We start from the raw sequence: 14,832 nt of genomic DNA, 5'->3' as shown, positions 1-14,832 counted from the left end.
TTATACTAAACATTATTTTAAAAAACACTACTTATGAGGAGGTGGGTATGTAAAGCTCATGGCAATGAGAGGATAACTGAGTGACACTTCTGAAGTCTTGTTTAAAAATCGTAAGAACTTTCCTTTGAATATAATATATAATAACTAGTCTTATAGCCCGTTACATTAACGGGTGCTAGAATATATGTGTGTGTGTCTGTCTTTATTTATTTCTGTCTCTCTCCTTAGCCGCTTTCTTTCTTTCTGTCTTTCTTTTTCCTTGGCTGTCCATCACCACCCCTTGCCTGCTCCCCCTGTCTATTCTCCCTTCCTTTTACCTCCCCTGTGTCCACCACCACCCCTTCACTGCTCTCCTTATGCAGCAGCAGCCCTTCTCCCTTTGTTTACCTTCCCCCCCTGTCCAGCAGCACCTCTTTCCTTCTCCCCCTGTCCAACATCAGGCCTCCGTTCCTTTTTCTTCACCCCCCGCCTGTCCATCAGCACCTCTTTCCTTTTCCCCCTGTCCAGCAGTAGGCGTCCCTTCCTTTTTCTCCCTCCCTTCCTCCTTCTTAACCCTATGATACACTTACCTTGCTCTGCCCCTGATCAGAGGTCCCGACAGCCGCCCAGTTGCACCCATTGGAAAAGTTCCCTCTGCCGCATCCCGCACCCCTCCTGACGCGACTCCCGCTGTCTTTCTTTCTGTCTGTCTCTGTCCCTGGCCCCCTTTGTCTGTCTTTTTGTGTATCTCCCTGCCCCTGTGTCTTTCTTCTTTTCTTTCTGTCTCCCTTCCTCCCTCTGTCTGTCTGTCCAAAGCAGCATTCCCTCCCCCCACACCAGTTCCCTGTGCACCTGCCCCTGTGTCTTTCTTCTTTTCTTTCTGTCTCCCTTCTTCCCTCTGTCTGTCTGTCCAAAGCAGCATTCCCTCCCCCTCCATTTCCCACCCCCCACACCAATTCCCTGTGCATTAGCATTTCCTCTACCCCCCTTTCCCTTCCCGCGGTCCCGACTACACATGGCGATTCAACTACACCCGGCTCTTAAACTGACCCGAGGCCTTTGCCGCCCCCCCCCTTCCCTTCCCGCGGGCCCGACTACACATGGAGATTCAAGCAGCGTGTGCAGCAGTCTTCACACGCTGCTTCGGGTCCTTCTACTGCCCTGATTTACTCTGGCACGTCCCTGATGACATCATCAGAGTCGCGGCAAAGCAAATCAGGGCAGTAGAAGGGCCCGAAGCAGCGTGTGAAGACTGCTGCACATGCTGCTTGAATCGCCGGGTAGGTAGTCGGGCCCGCGGGAAGGGAAGGGGGGGCGGCAAAGGACTCGGGTCAGTTTAAGAGCTGGGGCAGAAAGTTGCTGGGCTCCTTGGTGGGGGCGCTGAGCGGCCGCAATCCCTCTCCTCCGAGACATCCCCGCCCCGCCCCGCCCGGCCGCTGGAGGAATGGAGATCGTCGGCTGGCTGCGGTCCCGGCTTGTGGAGGCATCTGCGGCTGGTGATGTAAGCGCGCATGCGCATTCCTACCTAAGGTGCCCTACATCTCACGGAAAACGGACGCATACAGGTGGGAGTGCGCATGCGCGGCTTACCGTTTTATTATATTAGATAATTTACTAAAAATTTGTAATGTATAGTATCCTGAGAAAAAGTAGTCATCTGAAACTAAACATGTCCAAGACTGAGCTGCTCCTCTTTCCTCCTAAACCCTCTGCTCCTCCTCTTCTGTTCTCCATCTCGGTAAATAATACTGTCATCATTCCAGTCTCCTCTGCTTGCAACCTTGGAGTCGTCTTCAATTCCGACCTCTCATTTTCTATGCACATCCAACAAACTGCTAAGACCTGTCACTTCTATCTCTACAACATCATCCCTTCCTCTCTGAGCATACCCAGACCCTTGTCCACACTCTTGTAACCTCATGCTTAGATTACTGCAATCTACTTCTAACTAGTCTCCCTCGGTGCCACCTCTCTCCTCCTGCAATCTGTGCAAAACTCTGCTGCACAACTCGTCTACCAAGCTTGCTACACTCATGTCACCTCTCTCCTTAAATCACTTCACTAGCTTCCTATCCACTTTCACATACAGTTCAAGCTCCTATTTCTGTGTTCATTCTGCTAACCCCTCAATATCTCTCCTTATATACCTCCCAGAGAACTCTGTTCCTCAGATAAGCTGCTCTTAGCTGTACACTTCTTCTCCATTGCCAATTCCAGACTTCGTTCCTTTCATCTAGCTGCCCCCTATGCCTGAAATAAATTACCCGTTTGTCCGCCAAGCCCCTTCCCTTTCCTTGTTTAAAAGCAGACTGAAAGCCCACCTTTTTGATATAGCCTTCAATCCATAACCCTACCCCCCACTGCCCACCAACTCAGCCAGCAGATTAACCGCTCCCCTTAACCATATCCATGACATCCTGTTTGTTGTCTGTTTTAGATTGTAAGCTTTTTTGAGCAGGGACTGTCTTCTTTGTGACTCTGTATAGCACTGCAGGAAAGGAATTTCTGGCCTCACTGGATCTGAAGGAGGCTTGCTTGCATATTCCCATATTATCCCAGGACAAGCAGGCAGCATATTCTTGACTGATGGGTGACGGCACCGACGGAGCCCCGGTACGGACAATTTTAGAGTGATTGCACTCTAAGAACTTTAGAAAGTTCTAGCTAGGCCGCACCGCGCGTGCGCGAGTGCCTTCCCGCCCGACAGAGGCGCGCGGTCCCCAGTTTTCTTAATTCCGCGGAGCTAAGAAGACGCGTGTTTCCAACGGCTGTTGGAAGTTTTTTTCTATTTCACTTGCCTTCCCGCTCGCGCGTATTTTTCTCTTCATATTTTATTTCTTTCCTTCTTATTTACCTTTTGTGTAAAAAAGAAAGAAAAAAAAAAATTTTTATTTCTCTTTTTTTTGTCGAATCTGACCCGGCGGGGCCTGTTGGCACCATCGAAGCCTCGGACTTCGATTTTGCTACAGCAGTATTTCCCTTCATGCCCCCGTCACCGGGTTTCAAAAAGTGTCAGCGGTGTGCACGCCCTATCTCCCTTTCCGACCCACACAAGTGGTGCCTCCAGTGTCTGGGTCCGGACCATAGGGCTGAAACCTGCACCCGCTGTAGTTCTTTACAAAAAAGAACTTTAAAAAATCGACAAATTCAGCAGCGGATCCTATTCGGTACCGCTATGGAAGTTGCACCGGTATCGACGTCGACGACTTCCTCCAAATCGACTCCGACTACCTCGGCACCGCCAGATCCATCGTCGGTGTCGACTCCTGTAGGTAAGCCGGCTAAGAAGCCTTCCCCTACTGTTCTAGGCCCGCCAGTCGAGCATGCAGTGAGCCAAGTCCTGCAGACTGAGCGCCGGCCCCGTAAACGCTCCGCTCCCATTGAAGTCTCTGCCTCGTCATCGGCATCGACTTCACCCGAGCGTCGAGCGGCACCGAGCAAGAAAAAACCGGTACCGGTGCCATCGGGACCAACGTTGGATGAGCGCATTGCCTCTATCCTCCAGGTCCAGCTTAAGCAGCAACTCCAACAGTTGCTCCCGGCTCTATTGTCTCCGAACCTTCCAGTGTCGGTACCGACTGAGCCTTCGGTGCCGTCTGTCGAACAGCCTCTGTTATTGTCATCGACTGTTTCGGCACCACAAAAATCTTTGTCCATGCCTGTTCTGTCAGCAGAACCAAAACGGCGTGCTACTCCTACGGTGTCGGAACCGGTACTGTTCTCTGAACCCCGTACCGTACTACATTCCCCAGGTACCGTCTCCACTCGGTCTGGTAAATCGGTACGCAAGACTAAACATACTGATACATCGACTCCACTTTCCCAGGGCCGTTTACAATCGGTACGGGACCCTGACTTGTGGGACAATTCGGATGATCCCCTCGGTACCGAGGAGGATTACACATCTGATGAGGAGGAACCATCGGTGCAGGATACTACTGCTAAGCCAGAGCACTCCTCCTTCACAAAATTTTTAAAGGAGATGTCAGACACCCTGTCTATTCCTTTAGAGTCTGACTCTAAAAAATCCAAGGCATTTTTGGACGCCTTGGATTTTGACCAACCTCCTAAAGAGTTTTTAAAGTTACCCCTCCATGACATCTTGAGGGAAACTTTTTATAAGAATCTTGAAACTCCTTTGACAATCCCAGGAGCCCCAAGAAAACTGGAATCTCTATATAAAGTGATTCCAATCCCTGGATTTGACAAACACCAACTTCCCCATGAATCTCTGTTGGTAGAGTCAACCCTAAAGAAATCTACAGGAGCCAGTATGTATGCCTCTGTCCCTCCTGGCAGGGAAGGAAAGGCCATGGACAAATTTGGAAAGCGTCTTTACCAAAATGCCATGCTGGCCAACCGTTCAGGTAATTACGCATTCCACTTCTCGTTTTACCTGAAGCATCTCATTCAACAGGTGACCTCTTTTCAAAAGTATATTCCGGACCGTAAACTTCCTGCTTTTCAGCAATGTACCTCTAGTCTTTTGCAACTCAGGAAGTTTATGGTCCGTTCTATTTATGATACTTTTGAACTGACGTCTCGAGCTACTGCTATCTCTATAGCAATGAGAAGGTTGGCATGACTACGGGTCTCAGAACTGGACGTAAACCATCAGGACCGGCTTGCCAATGCGCCTTGCCTAGGGGATGAGCTGTTTGGGGAATCCATGGACACCACCACACAAAAGCTCTCCGCCCATGAAACTAGATGGGACACCTTGTTGAAAAACAAGAAGAAGCCTCCTCCTCCTCGTCCATTCAGGCAACAATCTTCATATCAAAGGAGGTTTTCTGCTCGACCGGCTCAGCCTCATCCTCCTCAACCTCGCAGACAGCGTCAGCAGCAGCAACAGGCTCGTCAACAACAGCAGCCTACTGTCAAACCGGCTACTCAACCTAAGTCGACACAGCCCTTTTGACTCCTTTCTCCAGGACATTGCCAGTCTTCCTCCCTCATGTCCTCTACCTCAGCCCATAGGAGGTCGACTACAAGTTTTTCTATCTCGCTGGGAAGCAATCACCTCCGACCAGTGGGTACTTACTATCATCGTCCACGGCTACTCCCTAAATTTTCAGACTCCTCCACCTCTAAGTCTGCCAAAAGAGTCTGCTTCCAACAAGGCTCAATCCCTCCTCCTCGCTCAGGAGGTTCAATCCCTCCTTCTTCTCAATGCCATCGAACCAGTTCCTCTGGACCAGCAAGGCCTGGGATTTTCAAGTTTCAAGTTTATTAAAAATTTTGATTAAACGCTAAGTCATATTTCAAAGCGTTGTACAAAGATATTTAAAATATAGTTTCAAAACAAAAGAGAAAGACAGCAATACAAACATTACCATGCAATAATGCTAGGTTAGGTTACACTCAACAATACAAGAGAAACCAGGGAAAAGGGGAATGAACTACAATATAATAAAAAAGAGGGGGAAAGGCAAAAACAAAAGGGGAGGAGTTGAATTAAAAATTAAGTAAATAAAAACCGAGAATGACTAAAAATGAAGATTAATTAATCGAATGCATCTTTAAACAAAAATGTTTTTAAATTTGTTTTAAATTTATCAAGGTTAATCTCTTCTCTTAAGTAGATTGGTAACGAGTTCCAGATTTGTGGAGCAGTAACTGAAAAGATGAATTGTCTTCTTGTATTGATGATTTTAAGTGAAGGAATTGTTAATAAGTGTTGTTCATTTGACCGTAAACTTCTTGTTGAAGAATAAGGAATTAAAGATTTGAATATAAATGCAGGTGATTTAAAGAGCATTGCTTTAAAAGTAAGAAGACAGAGTTTATAAGTTATTCTATGGGATACAGGTAACCAATGAGCATTTATGAGAAGGGGTGTTACATGGTCAAATTTTTTCTTTTTTGTTATAAGTTTAATGGAAGTATTTTGTATGATTTGGAGTCTTTTTATTTCATTTTGTGCAATCCCTTTAAATAGAGCATTGCAGTAATCAATTTTATTCCCGGTACTTTCTTGTACCCAAAAAGACCGGAGATCTCAGACCAATATTAGATCTCAGGGATCTCAACAAATGTCTGGTCAAGGAGAAGTTCAAGATGTTATCTCTTGCCACCCTATACCGTCTTCTTTCTCAGGAAGACTGGCTATGTTCCCTCGATCTCAAGGAAGCGTATACTCACATTCCAATTCATCTGATGTCAAGACAGTATCTTCGCTTTCTTGTCAATCAACATCATTACCAATACAAGGTGCTACCATTCGGCCTAGCCTCCTCGCCCAGGGTATTCACCAAGTGTCTAATTGTGGTCGCAGCTTATCTCCGCTCCCACAACTTTCAAGTCTTCCCTTACCTGGACGATTGGCTCATCAAGGCTCCTTCTCCTCAGTCCGTTCACAAAGCCACCGATCAAACCATTTACTTCCTTCGACTGTTGGGGTTCGAAATCAATCTACCCAAGTCGCACCTCATTCCAACTCAGCGACTTCAATTCATTGGAGCCATTCTGGATACTGTTCAGATGAGGGCTTTTCTTCCTCCAAACCGCCTTCACACCATCCTTCATCTCTGTCAGCAGGTGTTCCAGCAACCTTCCATCTCTGCGAATCACATGATGGTGCTCTTGGGACACATGGCCTCCACAGTACATGTCACTCCCTTCACACGTCTCCACCTGCGTACTCCTCAATGGACCCTAGCGACTCAGTGGTCACAAGCGACGGATCCTTGTTCACAACACATATCTGTGACCTCGTCTCTTCGACAGTCGCTTCTTTGGTGGTTGAAATCATCAAATCTATCCAGAGGTCTACTGTTCCATCTACCTCCTCATCAACTGGTCATCACCACGGATTCCTCCCCCTATGCATGGGGAGCTCACTTGAACGAGTTCCAAACTCAGGGGTTTTGGACCACCCAGGAAAAGAAACACCACATCAATTTCCTGGAACTCAGAGCGATGTTTTACGCCCTCAAAGCTTTCCAACATCTCCTTTTTCCTCAGGTTCTTCTCATTTGCACAGACAACCAAGTTGCAATGTATTACATCAACAAACAGGGAGGGACGGGATCCCATATCTACAGCAGTGGGACTGGTGTTGGACAATTTATTGTCCTTATCTGACTCTGGTCTTAAATCCTCTTCGATAAGGGTCCACCTTAGTGCCATTGCAGCTTTTCATGAGCCGATTCATGGAAAACCCCTCTCAGCTCATCCCTTAGTTTCAAGGTTCATGAAGGGCCTTTTCAATGTGAAACCACCTCTTAAAGCCCCTCCTGTTATATGGGATCTGAATGTGGTTCTTTCTGCGTTGATGAAGCCTCCTTTCGAGCCGTTGGCCTCAACGCATTTTAAATTTCTAACTTGGAAAGTGGTCTTTCTAATAGCTCTCACTTCTGCCAGGAGGGTCAGTGAGCTCCATGCACTGGTGGCGGATCCACCTTTCACTGTTTTTCACCATGATAAGGTCGTCCTCCGCACACATCCCAAATTCCTTCCTAAGGTTGTGTCTGAATTTCATCTTAACCAATCCATCGTTCTACCTGTTTTTTTCCCAAAGCCTCATTCTACTCCAGGTGAACAGGCTTTGCATACCTTGGATTGTAAACGTGCTCTGGCTTACTATCTTGGTCGCACCAAACCTCACAGATCATCTCCTCAACTATTTTTGTCATTTGATCCTAACAAGTTGGGTCATCCTGTATCTAAACGCACTCTGTCCAATTGGCTTGCTGCTTGCGTTTCTTTTTGTTATGCTCAGTCCGGCCTGACATTGGAAGGTTCTGTCACGGGCCACAAAATTAGAGCTATGGCAGCGTCTGTAGCTTTCCTCCGTTCCACTCCTATTGAGGAAATCTGCAAGGCTGCTACTTGGTCCTCAGTTCATACTTTTACATCTCATTATTGTCTGGATGCATTCTCCAGACGGGATGGACACTTCGGCCAATCTGTTTTACAAAATTTATTTTCATAATGGCCAACCTTCCCTCCATCCCTCTTTTTTGTTAGCTTGGAGGTCACCCATCAGTCAAGAATATGCTGCCTGCTTGTCCTGGGATAAAGCACAGTTACTTACCGTAACAGGTGTTATCCAGGGACAGCAGGCAGATATTCTTGCGTCCCTCCCACCTCCCCGGGTTGGCTTCTTAGCTGGCTTATCCTAACTGGGGACCGCGCGCCTCTGTCGGGCGGGAAGGCACTCGCGCACGCGCGGTGCGGCCTAGCTAGAACTTTCTAAAGTTCTTAGAGTGCAATCACTCTAAAATTGTCCGTACCGGGGCTCCGTCGGTGCCGTCACCCATCAGTCAAGAATATCTGCCTGCTGTCCCTGGATAACACCTGTTACGGTAAGTAACTGTGCTTTTCCGTCTGTTAGCACTATAGAAATAATTATTAGTAGTAGTAGGTGGCTCATTTTGGAAAAAAAATCCCTCCGGGAGTTCTCGGATAGTGACTCAGAATCTTCGGCAAAGCACAGATGTGCAGATGCCTCTGGGCCCACGAGGAGACAAAGGGAGTCCCTGCAGATGTCCTCAGGGCATACTATTTAGGGCTTTACCCCTGATTTTATTAGACTTATGTTCAAAGCCTATATGGAGTTTTGGGGTCTGAGGCCACACCAGTTGTTGCGCACAAGGGTTTTCCCCTCACAGAGCACGGTCCACTGGGATGACGGGGGATCAGAATCAAAATGAATCTGCATTTTTGGAGGATTCATGGTCTCAGGCAGGGGCACCAGTCAGGAGTCTATGGTAACCCTAGATCAGGTGAAAGGCCAACAGTGTGCCACCTTTTTAAGCCGGTTGCTTAGCTGGAGGTCATCACAAAATCCTTGAGGGTATGGAAGCTTGAACCCCCGCAGACCTCTGCCCTCTCAGTGTTCTGTCATGAGCCAACTCTAAGGGAGGCTCCAAGAGTGCCCTGTTAAGAATGGAGACCCAGTAATTGTTTTACTGGGCACAAGTCCACCTATGGGCTTTATCAACAGCACATTTAGCAGGAGTGGACAATAGCACATTTAGCAGGAGTGGACAAAGGACAGGCTGACTATCTTATCCATCAGATTTTGGATTTGGAGGAATGGTCTGTTCTGGAAGGCCTTCGACAGCATTGTGCGAAGATGGGGCATCTGACGATCAATCTGATGGTGTCAACAGCCAAAAATAAAAGTCTCTTGTTTCTTCACCCAAAGATTTGAGCCCAGAAGTGCTGGCAGGGATGCTCTAGTACAACCGTGGTCAGAGTAAGGGCTGTTTTGTGTGTTTCCCCCATGGCCCATGATAGACTGGGTCATTCGAAGAATAGTGACCCACCCGTGGTTTGTAATCCTGGTTGTGCCAGATTGGCCATGTCAGCTGTGGTAAACGGATCTGGTTCATCTACAGAGGGACAAGTGTCTCAAACTGCCACTTCATTCAACTTTTCTCTCAGAGGATCCAATTGCCCTGGGGGATCCATAATGCTTTGAGCTTACGGCATGGCTCTTGAATGTGCAGCCTTAGCACAGAAAGCTACTCGGAGGTGGTCATAGCTACCTTCCTAAGAATTAAGAAACAGGTGACTGTCGTGGCCTATTTTAAGGCTTAGAAAATATTTCATTGCTGGTGGTCCTGGCATTTCTTCAGGACGGATTCAAGAAGGGCATGGCAGTTGGATCTCTCAAAGTGCAGGTGGCAGGCCTCGTGCTTTAGGGCTAAAGTGGAGAAAGTTTCTTTGGCTTTTCATTCTGATGAAGCCAGATTTTTGAAGGAAGAGTTGTGGCTGCATCCTTCTGTGTGACAGCCGTTCCCAACGTTGAATCTTAACATTGGTTTACATGACTTCATCAAGGTCCCATACGAGCCCTTGCAAGAGGTGTCGCTGATGGATCTTACCATTAAGACAGTTTTTCTAGTAGCTACTGCCTCAGCGAGAAGGGTCTCAGAGTTGTAGTCTCTGTTGTGCACACGGTACCCTCTTTTCTGCCTAAGGTGGTCTCAGCCTTCCACGTAAATCAGGAAGTTCAGCTACCTGCACCCCATTCCACAGGTTGCAAGAAAAAGGACAAAGTTTTGGCATTGCTGGATGTTAGGAGAGTTCTCCTCCTTTACCTTGAGGTGACAAATGATTTTTGTCTATCAGATCATCTTTTTGTACTAACGAGCCCTAGCCACCTGGGAAAGCTGGCTTCTAAGGTTTCCATTTCAAGATGGATTTGCATGGCTATTTTCTTCAGAGTACATCGGTTGTGGTAAGCAACCACTGATATCTTTGAGAGCACACTCTACGAGTAGTGTGGTTTCTTCATGGGCAGAGTCCTAGGCAGTTCTGCCTGAGGAGCTTTGTAAGGCGGCTAGATGGTCCACCTTACATACTTTCACAAAGTTTTACAGGGTGGATATAGCAGCACGACTGGAGCCCGCTTTTGGTTCCTCGGTTCTAGCAGCAGGCTCATCTGCCCCGCCCTAGATTCAGGGGACTGCTTTGGAACATCCCACTGGTTCAAGACTCGTATGCCTTTTGCACTAGAAGGGAAGATTAGGTTCTTACCTTGATGATCTTCTTTCTAGTAGAGAGGCATATGAGTCTTGAAGGCCCACTCTGTCAGATTTTGATTAACCCACTTACAGTCTCAGACATGACTTCCTCATGTCAGGTCTGAAAAGTGATGAGAGAACTCTATTGCAAAAAGGCAACTGGGAGATACTGAGAACTACATAAATGTTAGTGCCAGTTGCACTCAGGTAGGTGGCTTGTTCCATTCCTCCTTGTTTTATGTTATGTTCCTGTTGGCATTGGTTTATTTAATTGTAATCATTTAAGAGCAGAGCAGACTTGGGGGCTTTGTTGGGGAGTGCCCCTCCTCTTTATTCTCTTATAGTGGTTGTCAACTGTTTTGGTACGAACTGAAGAGCAACAGCACAGTGATAGAGGAGGTGGAGCCGAAAAATGTAGATGATGCCTTCTACACAACTCACGATTACAGGTGAATAACCCACTGGTTCAAGATTATTATGCCTTTCTGCTAGAAAGAAGATTATCAAGGTAAGAACCTAATCTTCCCTTAAAATGCCTTCATTGCTTACCTCTCTGAGATACTACTGTTGTTTGCCTTCGGTAAGCGACCAGAATATCTCATTTTTGATGTTGTTGTTAAAATAAGGGAGGCTTGACGTAGCTATACACACTAATCTTTTATGTACCCCAGATGGGGTAATAAATGGTAAAATATTGCTGATTATTATATTAACCTAGGATGCATTTATTTGTTTCAGGCTGGGTGTGTAGCCAATAATGCTGTCATAAGAAAGAATGTTCTGATGGGTCAGCCAACAGAAGGCGCTCTAATCGCTCTTGCCATGAAGGTAGGGCACTGGAGATGTTTGTCTTTGGGGAGTTTCTGGAAAGTAAGATTAGGTTTTCCAGGTGTGCTTGTATTGGAAAGTGCCTGGATCCTTTTAGTTAGGCTATCAGCAGGCAGTTGTCTTTTTTTTTTTTTTTACCAATACTTTGGGACTTGCTCTTTTTTTTCACCAATACTTTGGGTGAAGAGGGGTGTGCAAGTACCTTGCAAATAAACTGAGAGTTCACAGCTGAATGTTTTGTATGATTTAACATTACGTTTATGTGAGAGAGAGAAACAATATTTGTTAAGAAGCAGATGGATAAAAAGTTGAGGCCTCCGTAAGATATGGGGAAAATCAAGGCTTTTAAAAAGAAGAGAGTTTGATATGAGAATCAGATAAGTCTTAATTTTTGTAAAAGATTTGTTATAGTATCATATTATAAGGAACTTAGACTATGGTAAATATAGATAAATATATCTAAGGTAATTTTTCAAGGGATTAGCATTAACATGTAAAATAGAATTTTATGCATTGTGGTAGGCTCTTAGAATATTTATCCAAACAGTTTGGTGCATACCTATAATATAAGGGAGAGCCTTAGCCAAGCGTAGGGCCAATACGTGGAGGGGCATAATCGAAAGGGATGTCTAAGTCGGTTTACGTCCATCTCGCAAGTCGTCCAAAGTAAAAAAACAGCTTAAGACACATTTTCGAAAGATAGGTCCAACTTTTTTTTTGTTTCGAAAATCGTCTAATTATACGTCCTGCCGATCTGATCGTCCAAGCCACTAAATCGTCCATCTTTATACCACATTTTCAGCCAACTTTCCGTCAAAGTCCAAAACGCCTAGAACAAGCCCTGTTGGATGTGGGAGGGGTCTGCAAAGTGATGGACTGCACACCCAGACATGCCACCTAAATAGTGGGGTACCTTACAGGGCACTGCTGTGAACTTCACAAAAAGGGTGCGATGGCTTCTTCTCCCTACAGCTCCCTTATAGGTTATGGTGAGCCCCCCAAACCACCTCCAGAATCCCCTAGACCCACTTATCTAACACCCCCAATAGCCCTTATGGCTGCAGGAGCCACTTATATGCCAGTACAAAAGGGTTTTGGGGGTGTATAGGGGAGTGCACATGTTTAAGTATCAATGCAGTGATTACAGGGGCTTATGGGCATGGGTCCTCCTCTCTATGGATCCCTAACCCACCCCCAAGACGACTTAAGCTGCCTCTGGGCTGGACGACTAGGCTTTCCTATGCCAGGCGGCCAGGTGATGATGGTCTGGAAGCTGAATTTTAAAGTTGTGAATGAAATTTTTATGGGGGTGGGGTGGGCGTCGTTGATCACTGGGGTAGTGTATGGGGGTCTGTTTTATGTGTTTTCAGTGCTTATCTGGTGTCTTTAGGTGGGTTTTTGTGATTTAGACCATGTTTTACATGGTCTAAGTCACAACGTCCAAGTTCCGTCTAGGCTCTGTTGTAAAACTTTTGGTTATACATGCTGTACGACTAAGTCTAAGCCAGCCCACGTCCCACCCAACTCCTGCCCTCGACACTCCTCCCGAAACGCCCCGTTTAGCTTTGGTCGTTCAGTGGCACTATGAAGGCCTAGGTCGTTTAGAAATACGTCCAAAACCCGTTTTTATTATCGGCACTTGGACGTTTTTGAGAAATGTTCGTCCAAGTGCCAACTTAGGCCAGTTTTTGGACGTTTTTATCTTTCGATTATGAGCCCCTTAGCCAACAATTTTCCATCAACATTTATCAAAGATATTGGCCTGTAGTTTGAAACCAATAAAGAATCTTTATTTGGCTTCGGCAAAACTATAGTCAAAGATTCTGCCATAGTACCTGAAATGCAGCCTTTATTCAGTAGAGCTTGATATAATTTTAATAAATAAGGCATTAAAGTATTTTGAAATGATTTATAAAACTCCACAGTGTATCCATCCCCTTCTGGAGAGGATCCAACTCTAAGGGACTTCAATGCTGCTTGAATCGCCTTCAACGTAATAGGTGCATCAAGAGATCCTTTTATATGCTCGGGAATTTTAGGACCCTCAATTAAATTTAAAAACTCTAAACCATCAAGTTCTTTATTTGAATAAAGCTCAGAGGAATACATAGTTTTATAATATTTCAAAAACTTGTTTTAATATATTATCAATTTTCGAATGAGTAACTCCATTTTCATCTGTAATAGCCACAATCTTTACTTTCCTTTTTTTTTGCTTTTAAATAATTAGCTAGTAATCTTCCCGCTTTATTCAAGTTTCCATAATACAAAGCCTGTTGAGTAAATAATTCCTTCCTAGCCCATTTAGAAGAGATCTCATATTTATATTTAGCTTTTAAGAGGGACTAAAATGTATCTTGTTCCCATTTTACCCTTAATTTTACTTCTAATTCTTTTATCTGTTCCTCTAATTCAAAGAAATCTTTTTTTGATTGCGTATTAACATGAGCCGAATATGAAATTATATTCCCTCTTATGGTAGCTTTAAAAGCATCCCATAAAGTTTCCAACTAGATCTATTGTTTTACTGCCCTAGAATTCTTATTTTTTGGAAATCAATTTGGGGACATATTAATAATATTTTAAATTCTGAGATTCCTGTAACCTATGAAATAATAATTTGTGGTACTATTTTGCATATCAAAGATCCCCTAGATAAACATAAAAGATGTCTCTTTTTAATTATGACAAGTACAGCTATACAATTGATTACACAAAACTGAGATCGTCTCAACTTAAATTTTAGTGGGCAAGTTTATGTCTAATATATAAATATGAGAAAATGAACGCTGCTGTATTAGGCAATAATGAAAACTTTAAATTAATTTGGGGCCCATTTACGTCTTTTGTAGAATCTCTATAGTTATAATTTCTTATTAGATAATATGCACATCCAGGGAGGGGAGAAGGGGTGGCAGGTAAATAAGATTGGAAAAAATGTTGGGGAGGGGAGGGTATTAATAAGCATGAATATTGAAAAATTTAAGTGATGTCTATATTGTAAAATGATTAATTTATTCTGTATTTCACTTATTGTATGTGTTTTCAAAATTAATAAAGAATTAAAAAAAAAAAAAAAGAATATTTATTCAACTGTTTATTTCATGTAAAACCAAGGCACAAAAGAAGTCATAACAATTACATTTATGCATTTTAGGTTGAGCCATTTCTGTGGTCAAAGGATAGGTGGAGAGGGAATTGGGACTGGTGTTTATGCACACATTCTTACTAACACATGGAGCATGTGTAAAAGTGTTTATCCCAGGACAAGCAGGCAGCATATTCTTGACTGATGGGTGACGGCACCGACGGAGCCCCGGTACGGACAATTTTAGAGTGATTGCACTCTAAGAACTTTAGAAAGTTCTAGCTCGGCCGCACCGCGCACGCGCGAGTGCCTTCCCGCCCGACAGAGGCGCGCGGTCCCTCAGTTTCTTAGTTTCCGCGGAGCTAAGAAGACGCGTTTTCAACGGCTGTTGAAACTTTTTTTCTCTTTGCCTTCCCGCTCGCGTAAACTTTTGATTATTATTAATCTTATTTCTTTTCT

The 14,832-nt window shown here is 44.9% G+C and overlaps 1 protein-coding gene across 3 annotated transcripts in view; it reads left to right on the top strand.

The window, feature by feature from the left end:
• The window catches only part of ATP2C2 (ATPase secretory pathway Ca2+ transporting 2), a 265,125-nt gene that overhangs the window by 133,706 nt on the left and 116,587 nt on the right, over positions 1–14,832 (top strand). For all 3 annotated transcript variants that reach the window (XM_033943178.1, XM_033943177.1, XM_033943175.1), the window contains one exon: positions 11,196–11,285. In XM_033943178.1, the coding sequence (XP_033799069.1) occupies positions 11,196–11,285 (90 nt within the window). The remainder of the gene's footprint in view (positions 1–11,195; positions 11,286–14,832) is intronic.

This window comes from Geotrypetes seraphini, chromosome 4, assembly GCF_902459505.1.
Source record: "Geotrypetes seraphini chromosome 4, aGeoSer1.1, whole genome shotgun sequence".
Taxonomy (NCBI): domain Eukaryota; kingdom Metazoa; phylum Chordata; class Amphibia; order Gymnophiona; family Dermophiidae; genus Geotrypetes; species Geotrypetes seraphini.
This window is presented reverse-complemented; position numbering and strand designations above follow the sequence as displayed.